We start from the raw sequence: 23,998 nt of genomic DNA on the forward strand, positions 1-23,998 counted from the left end.
ATCCTAAAATTACCATAAACCCTAAATATTTTAAAATGTGTTGTATGTGGTGGTAAAGTATAAATGACACACTACTAAACCTGGAATTACAAACATACTTAAAAGACTAGCCAAAGAACTAACAAATACAAGTCAACAAACAAAGGTATCATTTAGCTATGAATTTAGATGAACTATTATCAGAAAAAGCGTAAGTCTTAACACTTTTTGTGTTCTTTTGTCATATTTGAAATTTGTCAAAACAAAGTTTTACTAAAAGTCTACAGAGTAATGATAATTAAAAAATCAAAGGCAGACTTATGATCTTAGAACTTTGAAATGTTAAGATATGTACCCTTGTGGAACTTGACACCTCAAAGGGAAGGGTGAAATAAAATTTAACAAATACATATAGTTTACTACAAAAGCCATGAGTGGAAAAGGAAAAGAAAGAAAAGAGTGTAGGTAGAGCACATGCTTACCCATGCACAAGGCCCTGGATTCAATACCCAGCAATAATAACATTAAAAAAAGAAAGAAAAGAAAGGGTAAAAGGCAAGAAGAAAAATAGTAAATAAAGAAGGAAATAAATATGTAGCCAAAGTAAAAAATTTAACAAAAAATTAACAAAATAAAATACTAGTTTGAGGACAATGTGAAAGACAGCAGTAATAAAGACAAGTGTTCTTAAAGTGTTCTAAATTGATAACATTTAGTCATACAAAAATGTTAAAGTATTAACAAAAGCAAATTTCTTCTTTTTTTTTTTTAGTTCTCGGAGGACACAACATCTTTGTTGGTATGTGGTGCTGAGGATCGAACCCGGGCCGCACGCATGCCAGGCGAGCGCGCCACTGCTTGAGCCACATCCCCAGCCCCAAAAGCAAATTTCAAAGACATGAAAAATTAGTACAAATCTTTTGCAACAGAGTAATCTAAAATGACAAAAGATTAGAATGAAAAAACAAAAATCATAGAAAATGGGCAGAAAATGAACAAAAAGTTGTACATGGCTCAAACATACCATGAAATATTATTTCTCTTGAACCTAGTTGGCAAAACATTTAAAATATCTAGAGTTGGCAAACATTAAGAAAAAAAGTGAAGATAATTTGCTAAAATACCTATCAATACAAATACACTGATCCTCCTTTTTCCTACAGATGTTCTGTCATATGAAATAACATTAATGGATATTCAACACATTATTTATAAAAACAGGACACTGGAATTTAATCTTAATAGCTATCAACAGAAAGTAAAATATATATCCTAACAATGGAAAAAAATGCATCAGATAGGAAAAAAAAAAAGGATGCTCATTACAAAATGGTATGAAAATAGCCCCCAAATCTTAATAAAGGCAAACTACTCAATACTTTCAATTATATAAGTTCATGATTCTTTAAAAAAATTTTTTTAAGACTAAATTGATCACCTTTTCACTTTTTAAAGAACTCAGTGTTTGAAAATAGGTAAAGGAAAAACAATGAGCCATTTATCCTGCCTTTTCCATACAAAAGATACTTCAAAGAAATAGGTCACAAAAGGAAATTTCTCCTTATACACATAGTCCAGCTAATAAAGGGGGCAGGGGACCACTGGATTAGAACCATTTTGCAACTGCTAATGATATAAAAAGATATAGGCAGTGGCTGCTGGCACAACCAAAGGGGGGGGGGGGGGGGCAACAATTTCATATTATGTCCAAGAGCAGGAAAAAACACAGCATAATCTAATAAACAGTCAAGAAACCTAACTAAGTCTAATCAAACCTCCAAATAATCAAAGTATAAAAATAGAGGAAAAAGAAATACATGTGAAGTTATTTAACAAGGATAGAGTTAGCAAACATAGACTACGAAAGTCTATGGCTAAATAATCCATGGTACCATCAGTTTCTTCAACAAACAGCCTCCCCTCCATACAAACAAAAAGAGGAATATAGACATTTAAACATTCTTATTTTTTTTAGAGAGAATTTTTTTACTACTTATTTTTCAGTTTTTGGTGGACACAACTTCTTTATTTTATTTTTATGTGGTGCTGAGGATCAAACCCAGCGCCCTGCACATGCTAGGCGAGCGCATTACCACTTAAGCCACATCCCCAGCCCAGAGATTTAAACATTTTTAATTGGTTCTTTTGTATAACAAGAGACTAAGACATTTTTAAGAAAAACATAACCATGACCACTAAGCTATGCTGACTCAGGCAAAATTCCTAGGAAGACAATTCACTAGTAAAATTAAAGAATGAAAAGGATTATATATTAAAACAATAAACACAGACATCAAATTATAAACTATGGGAAAGTCAGAATTCATCAAATTAGTCCAGGGAGGTAACCAAACAAACCACAAAAAAGCAAAACAAAATATTGACAATAACTTTATTCAAAAAGCCTTAAATCACAAACAAACCAAAGGACCAAATGTCCAAAAATGGACTGGATACAAAAAATCTCTAGCATAACGATATATTAAATTCTATTAAGCAATAAGAAGATTACTGATATACTGGTAAGCAACATGGATCTCTTATAGCCATAAGTTAAAAAAAAAAAAAAAGCGGGCTGGGGTTGTGGCTCAGTGGTAGAGCACTCTGCCTAGCATGTGTGAGGCCCTGGGTTCGATCCTCACCACCACATATAAATAAATAAAATAAATGTATTTTTTTAAAAAAGCAAGCTACAAAGAGCACATACAGTTCATCTTCATTTTAATAAACTCATAAGACAGTTGCAGTGGTGCCTACCTGCAATCCTAGCTACTTGGGAGGCTTTAGCAGAAGAGTTAAGTTCAAGGCCAGCCTCAGCAGCCTACTAAAACCAGTCTCAAAAAATTAAAAGGGCTTAGGTTGTAGCTGAGTGGTATAACACTTAGCCAGGCATGTATAAGGCCATGGTTTCCATCTCCAGAACCACAAAAAAATACATATAACAAAATTACAGCAAAAAAATTCTAAGTTTAGGTGGCAATAAAGCACATCAATAGTTAACAAGGATACAAATGTGGTAATCTGTTTGACTACAAATGGGCACAAGGGATAAATGGCCTAATGCAAATGTACAACTGTAGTTTCTACAAGACTAAATACATTTGTCAAAATGAATGGAAATGTTCACTTAAAATAGATGCATCATTTTATCGTATGTAAATTATACATCGACCAGGTTAAGTATAATTAGTAAATATAATAAGACCAATTCTCATCTTGATCCAAATTGAGAAGGAAAAATTAAAAGTTTTTAAACCTGATATTTGAAAAATCTGAATGTCAAACATTTCATATTAAGAAATCACTCTAGCTGGGGGGGTGGCACAAGCCTGTAATTCCAGAGGCTCCGGATGCTGCTGAGGCAGGAATATCACAAGTTCAAAGCCAGCCTCAGCAATTTAGCAAGGACTTAAAGCACTTTAGTGGCCCTGTCTCAAAATAAAAAATAAAAAAGGTTAGGGATGTAGCTCAGTGGTAAAGCACTCCTGAGCTCAATCCCCAGTACCCAAAAAAAGAAGAAGAAAAAGAGAAAAGGGGGGCTGGGGAGGTGGCTCAAGTGGTAGCGCACTCGCTTAGCGTGCGTGAGGCCCTGGGTTCAATTCCCAGGGCCACATAAAAATAAAACAAAGATATTGTGTCCACCTAAAAAACTAAAAAATAAATATTAAAAAAAGAGAGAAAAAGAAAAATCTATAAGCGTTGGGCAGCTGTCATGTTCACACTGCCAGGTACAAGTTTTCAAAAAATCCCAATTTTTGCTTCAAAGTTCAAATTTTACCATTGGCAACTAACACAGTCTGCCTTCGTTAAAGTGATAAAAGGTCCCTGTATCCATCCCCAGTTACGGGGTGGGGGAGGGGGAGGATGCTTTAAACATTTAACATTCAAAATATTTTTTTTAATATTTTATTTACATTTTAGTTTTCGGCAGACACAACATCGTTGTTTATATGTGGTGCTGAGGATCGAACCCGGGCCGCACCAATGCCAGGGGAGCGCGCTATGTGGCTTGAGCCACATCCCCAGCCCCTCAAAATATTTTTATACACTGAAAAAACAAATATTTACATATGAAGAGTTAAGGTGAGACATTCAAAATAACCAGCTGAGTAAATACTAATAAATTATTTTTAGCATAGCATTGTATTAGGTATCTGTGTGCTTGCTATCCAAAGCAATTTCACTGCTTTCATAGTAACCAATATTTAAATTTCTTGTGGAGAAGCCCATACTTTTAGCTTATGAGATCTAGATAAAATCAGCTTCAGAAATGGATCCTGTCTAGTTTAAACCAAAGTTTGTCCTCTTTGAACTCTATCTCAGAAATAGAGCCAAAGATATATAAGCCAATATGTGAAGTAAGATGTGCTGGCAAGATTTTAGAAGAAGCTTCCTTATTCTTATACAGCAGGTTCCAGAAGATTCTCTTTTCACCTGCATTGTATACATATGTGATATCTAAACAGTGTGGTATAAAGATAGTTCAACAGCAATTTTTGCTAACAGGGGAATGGCCAAACTGAAGTCAAAACCAAGAAAGGACAACATAGCAAGACACAAAGAAATGAAGTCCTGATATTACAAATGTACGGATTAAAAGTAAGCCATGCCTGAAGATAGCACACGCCCAGAGTGCTTAATTAATGCTTCAAATATAACAATAAGATTAAAAAATTTTTTAAATAACTATTTTTCATTTATGTTCAAAGGTGTTACTTTTGCTGGTCTTTGCCACAGGATCCTAACTGATTAAAAACAATTCCTAGGATGGGGCTATAGGTCAGTAGTAGATCACTTGCCTCATATATATGAGGTTCCATCCTCAGCACCACATAAAAATAGATACTGTGTGTCCACATAAACTAAAACACAAAATTAAAAAAAAAAAATTCCATCTTAAAATCTTTAACCCATGCATGTTAATATCAAGAGCTATTAAGGGGGCTGGGGGTGTGGCTCAAGCAGTAGCATGCTCACCTGGCATGCGTGCGGCCCGGGTTCGATCCTCAGCACCACATACCAACAAAGATGTTGTGTCCGCCAAGAACTAAAAAATAATTATTAAAAAATTCTCTCTCTCTTTCTCTCTCTCTCTCTCTCTCTCCCTCCCTCCCTCTGTGTGTGTCTGTCTGTCTATCTCTCTCTCTCTCTCTCTTTAAAAAAAAAAAAAAAAAAAAGAGCTATTAAGGAAAAATTTTAAATACCCCAAGTCACTGGCAAAATCAGTTTTTAAAAACATCCCATCTCTTCTCATGGTAGGTGGTGGGAAAATCAATATAGTACCTTTTTATGAAAGGAGCAGTAAGCAAGATATCACAAAACCATGTACTGACAATATTCAAAATATCCAAGAATACTAATAAAACAGGAAAAAAAAAAACAGCTAGAATGTAGCTCTGTGGTAGAGCACTTGCCTAGAATACCTGAGTACAATCTCCAGCAGTACTAATCCTAGCATGTGCAAGCACTGTGAAATGTAATTACAACAGAGAGCCACAATCATATAACCGATAACCTCATAGAATAAAAAAGCATTAAAAAGTCAGCCAATTATAAATATGTAATTATAAACTATGAAGGAAAACAACTTCAGAGTGGCCTCTGAGAAAAACAAAATCAACACTTAAGACTTGAAGGCAGCTGGATACGATGGCACATGTAATCCTAATGTTTTGGAGGTTGAGGAGGAAGAGGATCACAAATTCAAGGCTAGCCCAGCAACTTAGCAAGGCCCTAAGCAATTGCAACTCTGTCCCAAAATAATAAATAGGGCTCAGTGGTAAAGTACTCCTGGGTTCATCCCAGTACCAAACCAAAAACAAGACTTAAAGGCATAATGTATACAACAAAGGCAGAGTGGCAGTGAACTGCATAACAGAAAGGTGGTAACACAAAACAATTGGACAAGGTTTAGCAGGGCTGTCATGTGAGCTTCTCAAATCAGGGAAAGTAAGCCATTTTACTACTCTCATCCCCAACAAATATTCCAATTATGCAAAGGCCCAATTCAGTCTTCCATTTTCCTTGAAACCTCCTTGTCTAACCCACTTTAGCCAAATTAATCTCTCCACAATTTCTTTAACAGATTCCAGTTTCCCAACTTCCTCTTACAAAAGGAAAATGGAAAAAAAAAAAAAAAAACTTGGTTAATGAGAAGTACACTGAATAGAAAAAAGAAATTCTAATCATAGTCTTGCTACTTCCCCCCCCCCTCAGGATTCTTGTTTCAATGAATATATGTGAAATTACAGTATTCAAATAGCTACAGAAATATACAGATGGTCCCTGACTTATGATTCTTTTACTTTACCATACTTCTAACTATAGATTTTGAGCTTTTCCTTTTTTTTTTTTTTTTTTGCTGTTGGTTATGTTTTGGAGGCAGGGCTGTGGTACTAGGGATTGAAGTCCTGAGCTACATCCCCAGTTCATCCCCTCCGTCCCCCAGTCTCAATAAGTAGCTGAGGGTCTAAATTGCTAAGGCTGGCCTTGAAATTGTAATATCCTTCTGCTTCAGCCTCTGGAGTCTCTGGGATTACAGGCATATCCTACCATACCCAATTTCCCAGGCTTCTGATATGCTGTTAAAATACTCTCTTGCAATGCTCCACAGTGAAAGAGCCACATCTTCTGATCACAAGGGTCAAAAACCAACACTTTATAGTGTACTGCATTGTTAAACTATGTTTGGTAGGTTAGGTGTGTTGAATGAATTTTCAATTTAGGGTATTTTCCCTCTGCAATGAGTTTAATCATGACAACCCCATCATAAATCCAGGAGCATCTATATTACCACTGTTACATGTAATTCAACAGTATTCTAACTGCACAAGTATGGTACTACTACTGCCTGCAGTTTGGGCACAACACTTGAAGACTGTTAAGCTGATGTGTCACTATATTGCCCAGGCTGGTCCCAAACTCATGATCCTCCCACCTCAGTCTCCCAAGTAACTGGGACTATAGGAACATACTACTGTGTCTAGTTTTATATTACCTTTTTGAGTGCCCAAAGATGAATAATTTTCAAGCTTATTTATAAATCAACTATACTCTTTTTCTCCACAAAAGAAATCTAACAATATAAACCAAATAAAATTGAGCTTTTTGGGCTGGGGTTGTGGCTCAGTGGTAGAGTACTTATCTAGCAAGTGAGAGGCCCTGGGTTCAATCTTCAGCACCACAAAAAAATAAAATAAAGGTATTTTGTCCAACTACAACTAAAAAATAAATATTAAAAAAAAATTGAGCTTTTAACTTTGCGACAATGGATGGGGCTCCAAGTCTCCCTCACTCCCCCAAACAGGAACAATTCTAAGAAACAGTTTCTAAACTGTTTCTAAACCATGATCACTACTAAAAATCTTGAAAAGGAAATAAGGACAAAGTCCTGTAGTTTGTCACCAGTCACATTCCTCCAGGTTAACAAGATTTTTTTTCATCTTTTCTACAAGGATAGTGTCAAGATTTATCCAGTGCTTGATATAGTCAAATGCTACACATCTATAAATAGAAGTTATGTATTACTGCCATGATTCTTTACTAAACTTTTTCTTTCCTTAGTGATTATTTAATAGTGGCAAATTTCTCTTGTAGTTTCCAAAATGGGGGGGGAGGGGGAATACTCAAAGACTATATTTGCCAATTTCTGCTATTCTAGACATTTACCAATTAAAGCTTCACATCATAACCATAAACTCTATGACCTTCACTGGATGTAATCTGCAAAACCTTGGAGATTTTATATTTGACCAACAATAGCAAATCTCTCACCCTTATATGAAATGCTTGGGATGAGAAGTGTTTCAGATTTGAGAGTTTTTCAGATTTTAGAATACTGGCATAGGCTGTACTGGTTGAGCACCCCATCTGAAAATCCAAAATTTGAAGCTAACATGTGAATGTTAGCTCAAAAAGCTTTGGTGGACTTTCTGATTAGGGATTTAGAGTCCCACTTAATATATAATTTATTCTGCTAGTTTAGGGATCCGTGTAGAAGGGAAGATGGAAACAAAATACCACTAGAATAAAACAATTCCATTGGCCACATTCCATTATAGCACTCTACTAAGCAGTAGGTCCACTGTTCCTTTATTGATCTTTCTTTAAACACAACTTCAAAAGCCCTATTGAACTCAAGCTTTTTGGTTTGTTTCTTGTTTTTTGAAGTGTTGAAGATCAAAACCCAGGGACTTACACATGTGAGGTAAGCACTTGACAGTACTGAACTACACACCTCCATCCTTTAAGGAGTTTTCTTAAGTCTTAGTTTATTCTGAGCTTTAGTGTTTGCTACTACTCTTGCACTTCTACATCCATCATCAGGTAATAAACCTTTCTCAATAATTAAAAAATATTGGTTCATGAGTCTAAAACAAAGTGCCAGAATAAAAAGTACCCCTCCATTTTGTCTTGTGATCTAGAACAAGTACATTGCATTCTTACTTAGTACTGAGATTGAACCCAGGAGCACTCTACCGCTGAGCTACACCCCCAGCCCTTTGTATTTTGAAACAGGTTCTCACTAAGTTGCCCAGGCAGGCCTCAAATTTGTGAACCTCCTGCCTCAGCTAACCAAGTCACAGGTATTATAGATACGTGCCATCATGCCTAGTACAATATTACATTTTAAAACCCTCCCAGCAGTTAAAAATAAATTAATTAATTAATTTTGCATTGCAAAGCCTGATGTTATAATTATGGGAGCACACATTTATTTCTTCTAATTTTCTTTTCTTTTTTTTGGTACCAGGGATTGAACTCAGGGGCACTTGACACTGAGCCCTTTTTGTATTTTTTTATTTAGTGATGGGGTCTCACTGAGTTCCTTATCGCCTTGTGGTTGCTGAGGCTGCCTTTGAACACTCATGATCCTTCTATCTCAGCCTCGGGAGCCGCTGGGATTACAGGTGTGTGCCACCAAACCTGCGCTTCCAATTTTCTCTTATTGTCACATTTTCTTCCAGATAGTCTGTATAAATACTCAGTGATATGACTTCAAAGACTTTATTCAAGATAACAAACAACTACAACCGTCAGGAGAGCTGGTTAAGTCAAAGTATAATCAAATAAACGACATTGAAGCTATGAAAATTATAATTAAGCTCATACTGAAAGACACCTACAACTTATTAATAAAAATAATATGGGGAATGGGGTTGTGGCTTGCGGTAGAGGGCTTGCCTAGCCCAGGCAAGGCCCTGGGTTCGATCCTCAGCACTACATAAAATAAGTAAAATAAAGATACTGTGTCCAACTACAACTGAAAAAAAAATTTAAAATAATAATAATATCAGGAGCCTAGGGATAGAGTGCTTACACAGTAATAAGCAAGGCCCTGGGTTTGATCACCAGCACTGAAATAGTAGTAATACCAACAACAGAGTAACGTGTAATTATTAGTTCATATAAATAGCATGTGGGAGGAAAGGGAAAGAATGATTGAAGAGATGTTTGCCAAAATGTGAGAGATTTATTTAGTAAACTTAGTTTCAGATTATAATTTTCACCTTAATTGTTTTCTATTCTATTTGACTTTCTTCTAGAAGTTAACCTCCTTTCTAGATTGAGAAACAACAAAGCTACTTTCATTCTTTTAAAAAAAGTCTAATCACCCTCACATATCAATGGATGGGGCTCTTCTCATCACTGAACGCTACTAATGACACTTAACATATTCTAAAAACCTAAAGAAAATTATAGTGAAGCACTAATGGGTAAAAATTATACTGACTCTCCAATAAAAGAACCCACTAAGGGGTAATATTGGAATAAAATCGTTTTGGCTGAATGCTAACTCGTATGATATGTACAAGAAGGGGATAACTCAAATGGAGTTCAAGCCACATTCAAGAAGATATTTTCTTCTCTCTTCATACAGCTTCAACGTCAACTGTTTCCACAAATCTGCTCCAATTCTTTCTGCAAACAGTCTCCTCTGATAGCTCAATGTTTCTGCTCCCCTACATCAGCTTGCCAAAGCCCTCATCTGGTTGCTCAGAGCCAAATGGCCGTTTAGTTAAAATACTCTTTTACAGGAAAAACCTGATTAGTCAACAGAAACCCCATCAATCCAATGAAGTCAGGAGTCTATCTCTAATCCAATCTGCTATGGCTAAGAAGTATAGTCTTCTGGGGTGCCGCAGTCCAGCTGGGCACAAATAACCGGGAGGTGACAAGCAACTTGAAGGTTGAAACGGGAACTACTTTATTGCAAGGGAACTCAGCCAGAACTGAGGGAGAACTCAAAAGTATCGAGCACCCAAGGTAGCAGGAGAGGTATACATACTTAACTAATTACACACAGCTTGACTCAATTAACATCTAGATACAGCAGTCAGCCAATAAGGAATCCTCATCATCTTAATGGCTCCCTGGGGTTGCTTCACAAACCACTCCTCCTGACAAACTGCCAGGCGCCATCTTGATTTGATTTGCATCCCCAACATCTCCTCCCTTTTGTTTTATTAAACAAGTATGTGGCTTAGGGACTGTACCTGTTTTAGGTTGTCCAATACTACATATGGTCCTTACCCGTCATTGGATGGTCTGACCTCAAATCGTCAGCCTCCTGTCTTAGGTTGGTACCACTGTAATTGGATCTTACCGGTCTTCGACTACCAGCCCAACACACTTAGCCATACTTGTGGATAATGACCATAGTAGTTTTTACACAAACACCATAAACAACCTGCCACAGCAGGAAGAGGAGGATACAAAATGCCACGATACCAAGCCATTGACTGCGCCAAGTGAGAAACCCCTGGAAAAACTGTATCACGGATGACACCGTCAGCAAAGATACCCTAGTACTATTACAATTATCCATAGATTAGTTCATAATGCATATAAGTGATACATAGTCCAGGTAAGTTCCGCACGCAGCTTAAAGCAGAGGAATCCATTAATATGTCTATTTCTTCTCAAAGCAAATCAACTCTTTGATTAAGCATTACTTGTTGAGTTACATTATTCATTGATGCATCAGTTTATACAATTTGTGTGATAGCTATTGAAAAAGCTATAGCCACAGCAGCAGAAACAGCAACAGCTGCGATGACGGTAGCTGTAATTCCGAAGTCTCATTTAGTTTTCATTAATACTGGAAATAATTCTATTTTTGTCTTAAGGTAGGAATTCTGGCAATGACAGCTAAAGAAAATTGTGTAGCATTCCAACAGGCTACTAAGAAAACAATTTTCTGAACAATTTACATTATCCTGAACAGAATTATTAGATATAATGGAAAGGTAAAAGTAAATAAGCAGATCTGTTAACCTCTTTTTTTGTTTACATATTAAAACAATACTCAATTTAAACTGTTTAAATCATGTGAATACAAGATATATGGATCCATTTTTTCATGAGCGCTCCTGATATATGGACATATACACATACAGACATACAACACATAACACATAACACAAGTGTGCACACATGGCACAATAGTAAAGGCCTTGTAGCTTTTCACAGATGAAATCTCCATTGCAATGTTTAAAAACTCCAGTTGATTAAAAAATAAAACTGATCAGAAAAACATTAACCTAGGTCCGTATGAGCTCAAAAAAGAAAAATTCTTTTTGTAACTTGCATATGGGTTTGAATGTATTCCCACAAGTAAGCCTCAAGGTTTTTTACATTTGAAATACGCCTTAATGGTGCTCAATAGCCTCCAGGTGGGCTGGGGATGTGGCTCAAGCAGTAGCACGCTCGCCTGGCTTGCGTGCGGCCCGGGTTTGATCCTCAGCACCACATACAAACAAAGATGTTGTGTCCGCCAAGAACTAAAAAATAAATATTAAAAAATAAAAAAAAAAATTAGGAAGACCCTCCCCCAAAATAAAATTTTTAAAAAAAATAGCCTCCAGGTGTAGAAGAACCATTATCGCAGATGTAAGGATAGCTAAACTGGGGTTCTGGATATCAGCTGTTATGGATTTGAGCCAAATCATCTTCTTTATGGTCTGTAGAAATCGCTTTAGTTAGTCTCTCTGGAATCCAAATCGGCTGCTGTTCTCCCCGCAAGCTTCAGGCGTTCCCCTTATGGGCCACCAAATGCAGCAGTCCAGCTGGGCACAAATAACCCGGAGGTGACAAGCAACTTGAAGGTTGAAACGGGAACTACTTTATTGCAAGGGAACTCAGCGGGAACTGAGCGAGAACTCAAAGTAGCGGGCACCCAAGGAAGCAGGAGCCGCTTCTCTGCCGAACAGCAGAGGTATATATATACTTCACTAATTACACACAGCTTGACTCAATTAACATCTAGATACAGCAGTCAGCCAATAAGGAATCCTCATCATCTTAATGGCTCACTGGCATTGCTTCACAAACCACTCCTCCTGACAAACTGCCAGGCACCATCTTGACTTGATTTGCATCCCCAACACCGGAGGATATAAGAAAGATAGGACCTCTGCCAGGTGTGGTATAGCACACCTGTAATCACAGCAACTCAGGAGGCTGAGGCAGCAGGATCACAAATTCAAAGCCAGCCTCAGCCATTTAACAAGGCCCTAAAAAACTAGGGAGAACCTATCTCAAAATAAAAACAGCCTGCTGGACAAGGTAGCACAGACCTATAATCCCAGCAGCTCAGGAGGCTGAGGTAGGAGGATTATGAGTTCAAAGTTAGCCTCAGCAACTCAGTGAGATTCCATCTCTGAATAAAATATAAAAAAGGGCTGGAGATGTAGCCCAGTGGTTAATCTGGGTTCAATTCCTGGTAGCACAAAGAAGTTATGAACTACACCCCCCAGGGCCCACAATTGCATTTTTTTTCTATGGTACAAACATGTTTACTTGGGGCTGGGGTTGTGGCTCAGTGGTAGATCGCTCACCTAGCACAGATGAGACATTGGGTTCGATCCTCAGCACCACACAAAAATAAAATAAAGGTTATTGTGTCCACCCACAATTAAAACAAATATTTAAAAAAAAAATGTTTACTGGGGCTGGGCTTGTGGCTCAGCGGCAGAGCACTTGCCCCGTACATGTGAGGCACTGGGTTCAATCCTCAGCACCACATAAAAAAAATGAATAAACAAAATAAAGCTACTGCATCCATCTATAACTAAAAAATATTTTAAAAAAAAGGTTTACTTAGCTCTACTCCCTACAAAACAATATGTTAGGATTGGGAGAAGAAAAAGTAAAACATGATCCCTGACTATAAGGAATTCACCATCTAGCAAACGAAGTTCAAAGGAAGCTGCTGTTAATTTTAAAGTATTTTTAAAGGGAGGGGGAGCCACAAATTAAGTATTCTCTAAAAGTTATAAGCGATTTTAAGAAAGGGTGAAAGAGATTTGAGAAGCCTCACAAAAAAGGTGAGAAGTCTGGAAAGGTAAATTTGGACAATCTGCTATAATACAGTGTTAAGATTTTATTCTTTTATTCTTCAAGCAGTGAAGAGTTGTGACAGTTTAAGTGGGAAACATGATGTTCATATCTGTGTTTTAGACAGGCAACTCTGAAGTTGCTGCTGCATGCATTAAAAAAATACTGAGGGCTGGGGTTGTGGCTCAGCGGTACAGTGCTCGCCTGACATGCGCGAGGCCCTGGGTTCGATCCTCAACACCACATAAAAATAAACAAACAAAATAAAGGTATTGTGTACAACTAAAAAATAAATATTAAAAAAAAAATACTGAAAGTTATAAGTAGCCAGCTTCAGTGGCACATGTCTTTACACAGGAACTCAGGAGGCTGAGGCAGGAAGATCACAAATCCCAGTCCAATCTATGCAATTCAGCAAAAGCTTGTCTCAAAATTTTAAAAAATAAAAAGGGCTAGATACGTAGCTTAATGGTAAAGTTTCCCTGGGTTCATTCCCAGTATTATAATTATTTTTTTAAAAAATAGTTATAGGGGCTGAATTGTGTCTCAGTGGTAGAGCACTTGCCCAGCATGCATGAGGCACTGGGTTCAATCCTCAGCACCATATAAAAATATTGTGTCCACCTAAAACTAAAAACAAATATTAAAAAAAAAAATAAAATAAAAAAGGATTGGGGATATAGTTGAACGATAAGGCATGTGTTCACAAGATCCTGAATTTGATCCCCAGAATCATATAAAAAATAAACAAACAAAAACTATGTGGTGAATATGGCCAAAAGGTTGAAATACAGTCATTCCTTAGTATAGGGGAAAATGGGACTTCCAGGATCCCCCTTGAATACCAAAATCCTAGGCTGCTCAAGTCCCTTTTATAAAATGGTACACAGCATTTGCATACAAGCTTCATACATGCTCCTATATACTCTAGATTATTTATAACAGCAAATACAATGTAAATGTATATAAATAGTTATTCTGTATTATTTAGGGAATAACAAGGAAAAAAAAGTCTGTAAATGTTCAATACAAGACCCAATTGTTTTCCAAGTATTTCCAATTTACAGCTGGTTGAAACAGATACAAAGGGCTGACCATACTTAACTCCTCTTATAAGGTTTAACAGTCCTATGACAACTCTATTAAGTTAGAACATAAAATATGAAAACCTAAAAAGTGACGACACAAGACAGTTCATTAAATAAAAAACATAAATGGCTAATAAAAACATGAGTGGTTAAACTGGCTGTTAGATTTTTTTGCCAAACCCCCCCATTTTTTTATTGGTACATCATAGTTGTACGTAAGGGTGGGAGATGTTACATATTCCTACAGGCATACAATGTGACAATATAATTTGGTTAATATCATCCCCCGAATTTCCCCTTTCCCTGACCCTCCCACTGGTCCCTCTTCTCTATTCTACTAATCTCCCTTCAATTTTCATGAGATCCCCTCCACCTTCCTTTTCCTTTTTCCTCTCTACCACATGAGAGAAAACATACAACCCCTGACCCTCTGAGCTTGGGTTATTTCGCTTAACAGAACAGTCTCAAGTTCCTGCAAATGACAATTTCATTTTTTTTTTAATCTGTGAAAACACTTTAAGACAATATTCAGGGCTGGAGATGTGGCTCAGCGGTAGCGCGCTCGCCTGGCATGCGTGCGGCCCGGGTTCGATCCTCAGCACCACATACCAACAAAGATGTTGTGTCCGCCGAGAACTAAAAAATAAATATTAAAAATTCTCTCTCAAAAAAAAAAAAAAAAAAGACAATATTCACCACAGGTTGAGGATGCCCAAGTTACACAGACTCTGCTTTAAGAATGGAAATAGTCTTTTTTTGGGGGGTGGGGGGGAATAAGATGAACAGACTGAAGCTGGGAGTGTAGCTCAGTGGTACAACACTTTCCTACCACACAAGGCCACATTCAATCCCAGCACAGAAAAAAAAAAAAAAAAAAAAAGCTAGACAGAAAAATATTTATATTTTTTACATGGTAATAACATTTCTAGGAATCTATGTCTTCAGATTCAGGGATTTAATTAAAAGATTTATGTCCCAGGATGCTCATTACAGCATTACTCACATTTATGAAAGAATAATAAACATAATAGAGAAATATTAAATTCTATGTAAGATGAAATATTACAGACAAAAACATGTTTTCAAAAGCTAATAAAGCACCAGGCATGCCTGTAATTCAGTGGCTCTGGAGGCTGACTGACACAGGAGGATCACAGGTTCAAAGCCAGCCTCACCAACGGCAAGGTGCAAAGTAACTTAGTGAGACCCTGCCTCTAAACAAAATACAAAATAGGGCTGGGGATGTGGCTCAGTGGTCAAGTGACTGAGTTCAATCCCCAGTACACGCCCCCCCCACCCCCGCAAAAAAAAAAAAAAAAAAAAGAGAGCTAATAAAAGAAGCCAAGTGTGATGGCGCACACCTGTAATCCCAGGAAATCAGGAGGCTAAGGAAGGAGTGTCACAACTTCTAGTTCAACTTCAGCAACTTAGCAAGACCTTAAGCAACTTAAGTGAGACTGTTTCAAAAGGGCTGAGGATGCAATTCAGTGGTAAAGCACTCCTGAGTTCAATCCCCAGTACCAAAAAACAAAAACAAAAACAAAAAAAACTAATTTTGCAACATAATCCTAATGGTTCAGGAGGCTGAAACAGGAGGATAACAAATTCAAGATCAGCCTCAGCAACTTACGAAGGTCCTAAGCAACTTAAGTCTCAAAATAAAAAAATAAATAAATAAAATTTTTAAAAAAGAGCTAGGGATGTAGCTTAGTGGTAAAGTACCCCTTGGTTTAAACCTCCAGTACAAATTTCCCCCCACCCCAGTGGGGCACACTGGGAATTCCAACAACACACAGGCTGAGGCAGGAGGATTCTAAGATTCAGGATTCAGGCCAGACTAAGCAATTTATCAAGACTTTGTCTTAAAAGAAAAAAAAAAAAGCAGGAGGGGAGTTGTGGGGACTGAAGTATAATTCAATGGTTTCCGCACCCCTGGGTTCAATACCCAGTACTGGGGGCTGGGGATGTGGCTCAAGTGGTAGCGCGCTCGCCTGGCATGCGTGCGGCCCAGGTTCGATCCTCAGCACCACATACAAAGATGTTGTGTCCGCCAATAACTAAAAAATAAATATTAAAAAATCTCTCTATCTCCCTCTCTCTCTCTCTCTCTAAATAAATAAAGTGGAAGTGAAAACTTCCTTACAAAACAATTAAAAAAAAAATACCCAGTACTGGGGGAAAATTTTTTTTTCTCATTAAATTTTTGTTTTAATGGGTCTCAAAATTCTATGACAGATTTTTGGTCAAGTTGTTTCCATTAAAAAGTACCGATTTTAAAAACTAATAACTTAAAACTGCCACACACAAAAAAACAAAATGGTCCACAAAACATTTTCCTTTCCTTCTGAAGGTTTTATGATGCATTGTTATCATTAACCAGTCTTTTACTATTAAACTTAAATGGCCAATTGAGACAAACAGTTCTGAAACTGATTAAGACTGGGGTGGCAGGTATTAGGGGTAATATTCATTTAGCCTTCTGAGATTTCTGGGCAGACTTGGTGACCTTGCCAGCTCCACTGGGGGAAAATTTTAAATAAAGAAAATGGTCGAACAATGTTAGAGGAAACATAGTAGATATTAAGCTACATTCATCTCATTCTCCAATTTTAAAAAGTATAGTATACAAAAAAAAATATATTTCAAAGTATCAACAGGAGTTAGGTGATTAAATTATAGGTGATCTAAAAGTTTTCAATTTACCTACAGTGAGCATCTAACCCTTATAACGTGGGGAGGTAACAAGTGAAAAAGCAAAAGGCACAGTCCATTTGACTAAGATCACACATTGGTCAAGTCATTGTGGTAAATTTCCTTTCTTTTAATAAAAATATAAAAATTTGGGGCAGGGATGTAGCTCAATGATATAGCACTTGCCTGAAAATATAGTTTTTATTAATACATCACTCCACATGGAGGAAATACCTATAAAGTAGACCTACAGATACTATCACTATTAAACATACAAGGAATATTAACTAACTTTTTTTCATGAAACATGTTATCAAATGTTATTACACAATGCCGATAGCCTACATGTAATATACTGAAGTACTTATAGTACATCATGGTTTAGAAGTTACTTAATAAAGATACTTAGACTAAATATCTGAATACTATTATCCTTGAAAGTCAGTATTTCAAACATTGTTTTAAGAAGACATATATTGCTAGGCACAGTGGCACAGCCTATAATCCCAGCAACTCGGGAGGCTGAGACAGGAGTTCAAGACCAGACTCCACAATTTAACAGCAAAGCCCTAAGCCATTGAGAGACATCCTGTCTCAAAATAAAAAGGGTTGGGGGCTGGGGATGTAGCTCAGTGGTAGAGTGCTTGCCTGGCACATGTGAGGCACTGGGTTAGATCCTCAGCAGCATATGAAAGTAAATAAATAAAACACAGGTATTGTGTCCATCTACAACTAAAAAAATTTTAAATAAAAAGGGTTGGGAATGTGGCTCAGTGTTTGTAAAGCACCCCTGGGTTAAATCCCAAATACCCGCCCCCCAAAAAGACATTATTAACAAAATTAATTTACCAAGTAAAAATCCATAATTTGAGATTACGTAATGCAGTAAGATCAAATTTTCAAATTTTAAGAGTCAAATACCTATGCAGTGTTGGAGATTGAACACAGGGGCATGTAGAACAATGGTAAACTGCCCCTGAGTTAAATCCCCATGACCCAAAAAAATAATATGTCACCACAAAATTCATACAGTTGTAGTCTGATCTGGGATTAAGTTCTGATCAAACCCTGGCTTCTCAAAATGTAACCATGTGAACTTAGCAAGTTATATGAACTCTAAGCCTGTTTTTTTTTTTTTTAATCTAAAATCAGTTAATAGAGCTCCTTCCCCCTCCCCCCTTCTTTCTCTGGTACTGGGGATTTAACCCAGGGGTGCTCTACCACTGAGCTCTTTTTTAATCTTTATTTTCAGACAGAGTCTCAATAAATTGTGTTGCTGAGGCTGGCCTTGAACTTGTGATCCTTCTGCCTCAACTTCTAGGTTCTGGGACTACAGGCAGGCATCACCATACCTAATGAGAATCTCAAATGATATGTCAAATGAAACTAAGAAACTTAGTAAGATTCTTAGAAATAAAAAAAATAAAACAGAGCTGGGATGTAGCTCATTGGAATAGTGCCCCTGGGTTCAATCCCCAGTGCCAAAAAATAAACAGACTTTATCCTAAACTGAATAGAATTCCACAAATTGATACCACAAAAACCCACCCAGTACATCCAAGCGCTATAAATTCCTTCCTAATTAAAAACAAAACATAAAGGAAAATGGAAACTTGAATGTTAGTACTGGGCTAGGGATATAGCTCAGTAGACAGCTTGCCTATTACACGCCTAAGTTTCAACTTCCAGAATATCTGTAAGTACCCTATTAAAAACAGGGTGAGGGTCAGTCCTTACTAGGGATTTAGCCTGAATCCAGGCATGCTTCAATGGGTAATCACTCATAGACAAATCCATGTATTTGTGTATCTGTGTATGTTTTATGATGGAAGTTTACACTATGGCTGGAGCCTTACATGTATAAATGGCTTGGAACTTCCTTTGCTCCTACAATTAGTTCTCAGTAGAACTACAGGTACAAGTGGTAATATTAACACTCTCAAAAACTAGGGGTTGGGGATTTAGCTCAGTGGCAGAGCTTGTCTAGCATGCACAAGGCCCTGAGTTCGGTCCTCAGCCTTGGAAAAAAAAAAAAAAAAAGAAGAAAACTTCCCCCGCAACAACACCCCCCCCCCCCCCGGCAAAAAAAGTAATGATAGGGGCTGGGGTTGTAGCTCAGTGGTAGAGCACTTGCCTGTGTGAGGCACTGGGTTCAATCCTCAGCAACACATAAAAATAAATAAATAAAATACAGGTATTGTGTCCAAAAAACAACTAATGACAAAAGGAAGCTATTTACAATCTACCAAGTTTTATTTTATTAATTATATTACATTCTACCAAGTTTTTAAATAATATTCTATATGAAATCCTTACCCTCTGTGACTATCTGACATACTATCCACATGTGTACTTTTTTTTTTTTTTTTGGTACCAGGGATTGAACCCAGGGGCTCTTAACCACTAAGCCTCATCCCCAGCCCTCTTTATTTTTATTTTGGGGCAGGGTCTCATCGAGTTGCTTAGGGCCTTGCTAAATTGCTGAGGTTGGCTTTGAACTCGAGATTCTCCTGCCTCAGCCTCCTGAGTCACTGGGATTACAGGTGTGCACCCAGCAACATGTGTACTCTTTCAAAATTTGGAGCTGGGGATATGGCTCTGGTGGAGTGCTTGTCTGGCATGCTTGAGGCCCCAGGTTCAATCCCCAGCAACAACAACACACACACAAAAATTTTTTTAGATTATATATTATCAATGTTTTCAAGCACATGTCTTTAAATTTGATCAGGGTTTGTAAATTTGAACAGAAACAGGGCTTTGGCTTTTTTAATAATTCTAATAGCTTCTTTAACATCAACTCAAAATACATCACCAAAAAAATAAATAATTCTATTTCTTCTCTTGGTAGGTGAAATTGTTATGGGGAGCTGATATCAACAGATAAACCTTGGGTTGGGGTTGTGGCTCAGTGGTTGAGCACTCGCCTAGCACGTGAGAAGCCCAGGGTTCAATTCTCAGCACCATATAAAATAAAATAAAGATAGTATATCCAACTACAACTAAAAAAAAAATTTTTAAAAAAGAAATCTTAAGCACGTTATTTTGGGGCTTTAATTCTGAATTTCTAATCAAGGTTGAATTGATATGCATCTTTGTACAACCTATAAAGGAGAAAAAAGGCAGACCATAGATACTGACTGTGAGATTACAAGAACGCATAATCTCCTGATTCAACACGTTTCATCAAGTTTCAATCATCATACTCCATTCATCATAGCCACGATAAATATTCCTATGGTAAGATACAGCAATACCTTCTGTCCTCAAGGAATTCAACAATCCGTGTGTGTGTGTGTGTTACTGGGGATTAAATCCAGGCCCCAACCATGCTAGGCAAGCACTCCACCACTGAGCTACATAGCTCCAGCCCTTTTTAAAGTTTTAAGACAGAACCTTGCTAAATTGCCCAAACCAACCTCAAACTGGGATCCTCCTACCCCAGGCTCCACAGAAGAGCTGAGATTACAAGAGTGTGTGTGTGTCTCACTGTGTCCAATGGAATTTAACAATTTTATGTTAAATTTGGGATACACAGGGCTGGGGATGTGGCTCAAGCGGTAGCACGCTTGCCTAGCATGCGTGCGGCCCAGGTTTGGTCCTCAGCACCACATACAAATAAATAAATATTTTTTTTAAAAAATTGGGGATACAGGAATTGCACCAATGGAAAAAATAATCTTGTAACAACCTCAGAGGGAAAAAAAAGCAACTGTCAATAGCCTCATATAAACTTCAGATAAAACTGCTGAAGTAAATTTTTTTAAAAAAAGGAAGCATCATTGTGAGATCAGTGTTCAAATGTTTAGCAGGTCATGGGGGAGTGTGGTTAAATGGTTATTAAAACAAGGGACACTACCACTGAGCCACATTCCAACCCTTTTTTTTTTTTTTAATTTAGCCCTTTTTTTATTGAGATTGGATCTCCCTAAATTGCCAAAACTGACCTGGAATTTGTGATCCTCCTGATCCAGTCTGAGTTGATGGAATTACAGGTTTGCCTGACTGCACCCAGCTACAGGCAAATGTTTAAATTGAACCTTAAAAAGAGATATTAAACTAAACAAGGCATGATGGCACACGCTACAATCCCAGCAGTTCAGGAGACTGAGACAGGAGGACTGCAAGTTGAAGACTAGCCTCAGCAACTTAGTGAGGCCCAGTCTCAAAATTTACAAAAAGAAAAATAAAAAGTGGGGGAGCTGGGGATACAGCCCAGTGGTAAAGTGCCCCTGAGTTCGTTCAATCCCCAGTCATCCTCTCAATCCTCCCCCTGCAAAAAAAAAAAAAAAGTACTTTAAGAGGCCACTGGCTTATACCAAAATTCCAGGTGTTTCCCAGATCATCTTGAATAAGACTCTACTTTAATATCAAGATAATTCAAAAGATTAATAAACTTTAATTAAGATACTATAATTTTGGGCTGGAGTTGTGGCTCAGTGGCACTGTGCTTGCCAAGTGTGTGTAAGGCACTAGGTTCAATTCTAGGCACGACATATAAATACATTAAAGGTCCACTGACAACTAAAAAAGTATTTTTTTAAAAAAAGATACTATGATACCAGGTGTGGTGGTACACACCTATAATTTCAGAAGTTAGGGAGGGTGAAGCAGAAGGATCACAGGTTCATAACTAACCTCAGCAATTTAGTGAGACCTTAAGCAACTTAGTGAGACCCTGTCTAAAAATAAAAAAGGGCTGGGGATGAGGCTCAGTGGAAGCAGGACTGGGCTCAAACCCCCCCCCCCACCCAGGGAGGGTAGTAATTAAAATGTTTCTAGTTAAGTTTAAAATAAGTTTTTTGAAAATTATTTTTTCCTAACATGCATGAGACAGCAAACTCATTACTTTTCCAACTTAGAATTAAGTCACAATCAGCCAGACATGGTAGTGTGTGCCTGTACTGTAATACTAGATAACTCTGCAAACTGAGCCAGGAGGATCACAGGATCAAGGCCAACTTGAGCAATTTATGAAGACCCTACCTCAAAACATAATTTAAAAAAAAAAAAAAAAAAGGGCTGGGAGCTCAGTGGTATTTGCTTAGCCTGAAGGCACTGGGTTTCAATCCTCAGTACCACAAAATAAAGTCACACACATGGAAGATACAGAATAGTTTTACTGAAAAAAAATTGCTAAGGACTTATGTTTACCTTCCTATCAGAAACCACCTGCACCAAGAACAAAAGTATCTCAAAATACAAATAACCTTAAAATTCTAGAAACATTTAGCATGACACAAATGCTAGAAGTACATTTGAATATGTGCAAAAGCCTACTTCCACCTGTCAGGAAGTAAATACACAGTTGAAAGCAAACAAGAACTCTTCCACTTTTCTTACCACCTTTGGTCATTAATGGAAATTCAAACACAAACACGATGGCGCATTTTGCATATCAATTGTTTAAGTATCAGTTGTTTAAGTGAATGATATTAGAAAAAAAGGTAATTTGGAAGTGTGTCGAAATAACACACAGAGAATACAAGTTCAATTCCTACATAAACTGTTCATAAACAAGCATTTTCTCATCAATCCAGTTTCTGTAAATTGGTCTTTTCACCGAATTTTACCGCTTCCAACCTAGGCCTTCGGGCCCAGAAGTAGTTGACTTGCAATATTGCTTGCATCTCTAAACTGAAATACCATCTTTCCAAGGTCAAGAATAAAATAATCTGGCCAGAAATGATCAACATATGCTAGTTAACAATAAAAAGTATAAGGAATCTGGTCTTTCTTTCCAGGAGACAAGCCATAACTATCCCGGGATGGTATCTATAGTACCTACTCTCCTTAACAGAATTTACCACTAAAACGATTAATGTTACAGTAAGAAATAACATTTAAAAAAAAAAAAAGGTATGAAGGTTCCAGTCATCACTATCACAGTTCATTTTCAGCTATTTAAGGAGTAGCAGATGGGTTTAATACACCCACACACCCCCAAGGGAGGGAAAATCCACCACCCTCCTCCCAGGGAGTTTAATGAAGATTAGCAGGTGAGAGAGGCCTCAACAGCACGCTAGAAATCAAAGAGGGCGGCCGGAGCACTCGGACTGCGGAGGAAATCCTTCTCCTACGACCCCACCTCCCCTCACCTTCCAGGCACAGCGAAGGAGGCGAGGGGCTTATTAGTGCCTTCGTTAATTGACACCTGTAATGAGGAAACTTTCTAAGAGCACCCAGGCCGGGCCCTGCCGGAGCTCCGCAGCGTCGGCCGCCGCCTCTCCAGCGCCCAGGTAACCCGGGCGGCCGGGCCCGAGACGCCGAGGCGGCCGCGCCACCGCGCACCTTCCCCGGGCGCTAGGCCCGCACGCCGCCGGGCCCAGCCGTCGCTTTCCGCAGGCCGCGGCAGCCTGGGGAGGCCGGAGAGCGCCGCGAGGACCCCAAACCTTGCACCCCGACAGGCCTCTACCCCGGCTACTTACTTTCATTTAACACCTCCACCAGGTCTGCGCAGTTCTCGCACATCGTTCGGCCGCCGCCCCCCCCCTCCCCCGCTTCGGATCGTACTGACTGATCCCGACCGGCGGGGGGAGGGGAGAGAGGCGGAGGAGGGGGCCGGCCGGCCGGCGGGGCGGGGAGGCGACGAGGGCGGGCGGCGGCGGGGACGGGGCGGGGAGCAGGAGAATGGGGGAGGGGGCCGGCGGTCCCCGGAGCGGGCGGGGGAGAGGAGGGGGGCGAGGGGAGGTGCGCAGGCCGGAGGGGCGCGGAGGCGCCGGCGGCGGGGAAGGGGGGGAAGGACAGGGGAGGGGAGAGGGAGGGGGCGGGTGGGGAGAGAAGCAGCAGAGTCACTTCACCGACCAGACGCCGCGGCCACCGCCGACGCCGCCGCCATTTTAATAGGGCGCTCGGGCTGCGCTCGGCTCTTTCCGCCCGTGCGAAGGAGCCGACGAGAAGCGCCT

The 23,998-nt window shown here is 38.7% G+C and overlaps 1 protein-coding gene across 2 annotated transcripts in view; it reads right to left on the reverse strand.

Moving 5' to 3' along the window:
* The window catches only part of Usp34 (ubiquitin specific peptidase 34), a 220,606-nt gene extending 196,921 nt beyond the window's left edge, over window positions 1–23,685 (reverse strand). For both annotated transcript variants that reach the window (XM_026387219.2, XM_026387217.2), the window contains exon 1: window positions 23,522–23,685. In XM_026387219.2, the coding sequence (XP_026243004.2) occupies window positions 23,522–23,564 (43 nt within the window). In that variant the 5' untranslated portion in view covers window positions 23,565–23,685. The remainder of the gene's footprint in view (window positions 1–23,521) is intronic.
* Between the last annotated feature and the right edge of the window lie 313 nt (window positions 23,686–23,998).

This window comes from Urocitellus parryii, chromosome 12, assembly GCF_045843805.1.
Source record: "Urocitellus parryii isolate mUroPar1 chromosome 12, mUroPar1.hap1, whole genome shotgun sequence".
NCBI lineage: Eukaryota > Metazoa > Chordata > Mammalia > Rodentia > Sciuridae > Urocitellus > Urocitellus parryii.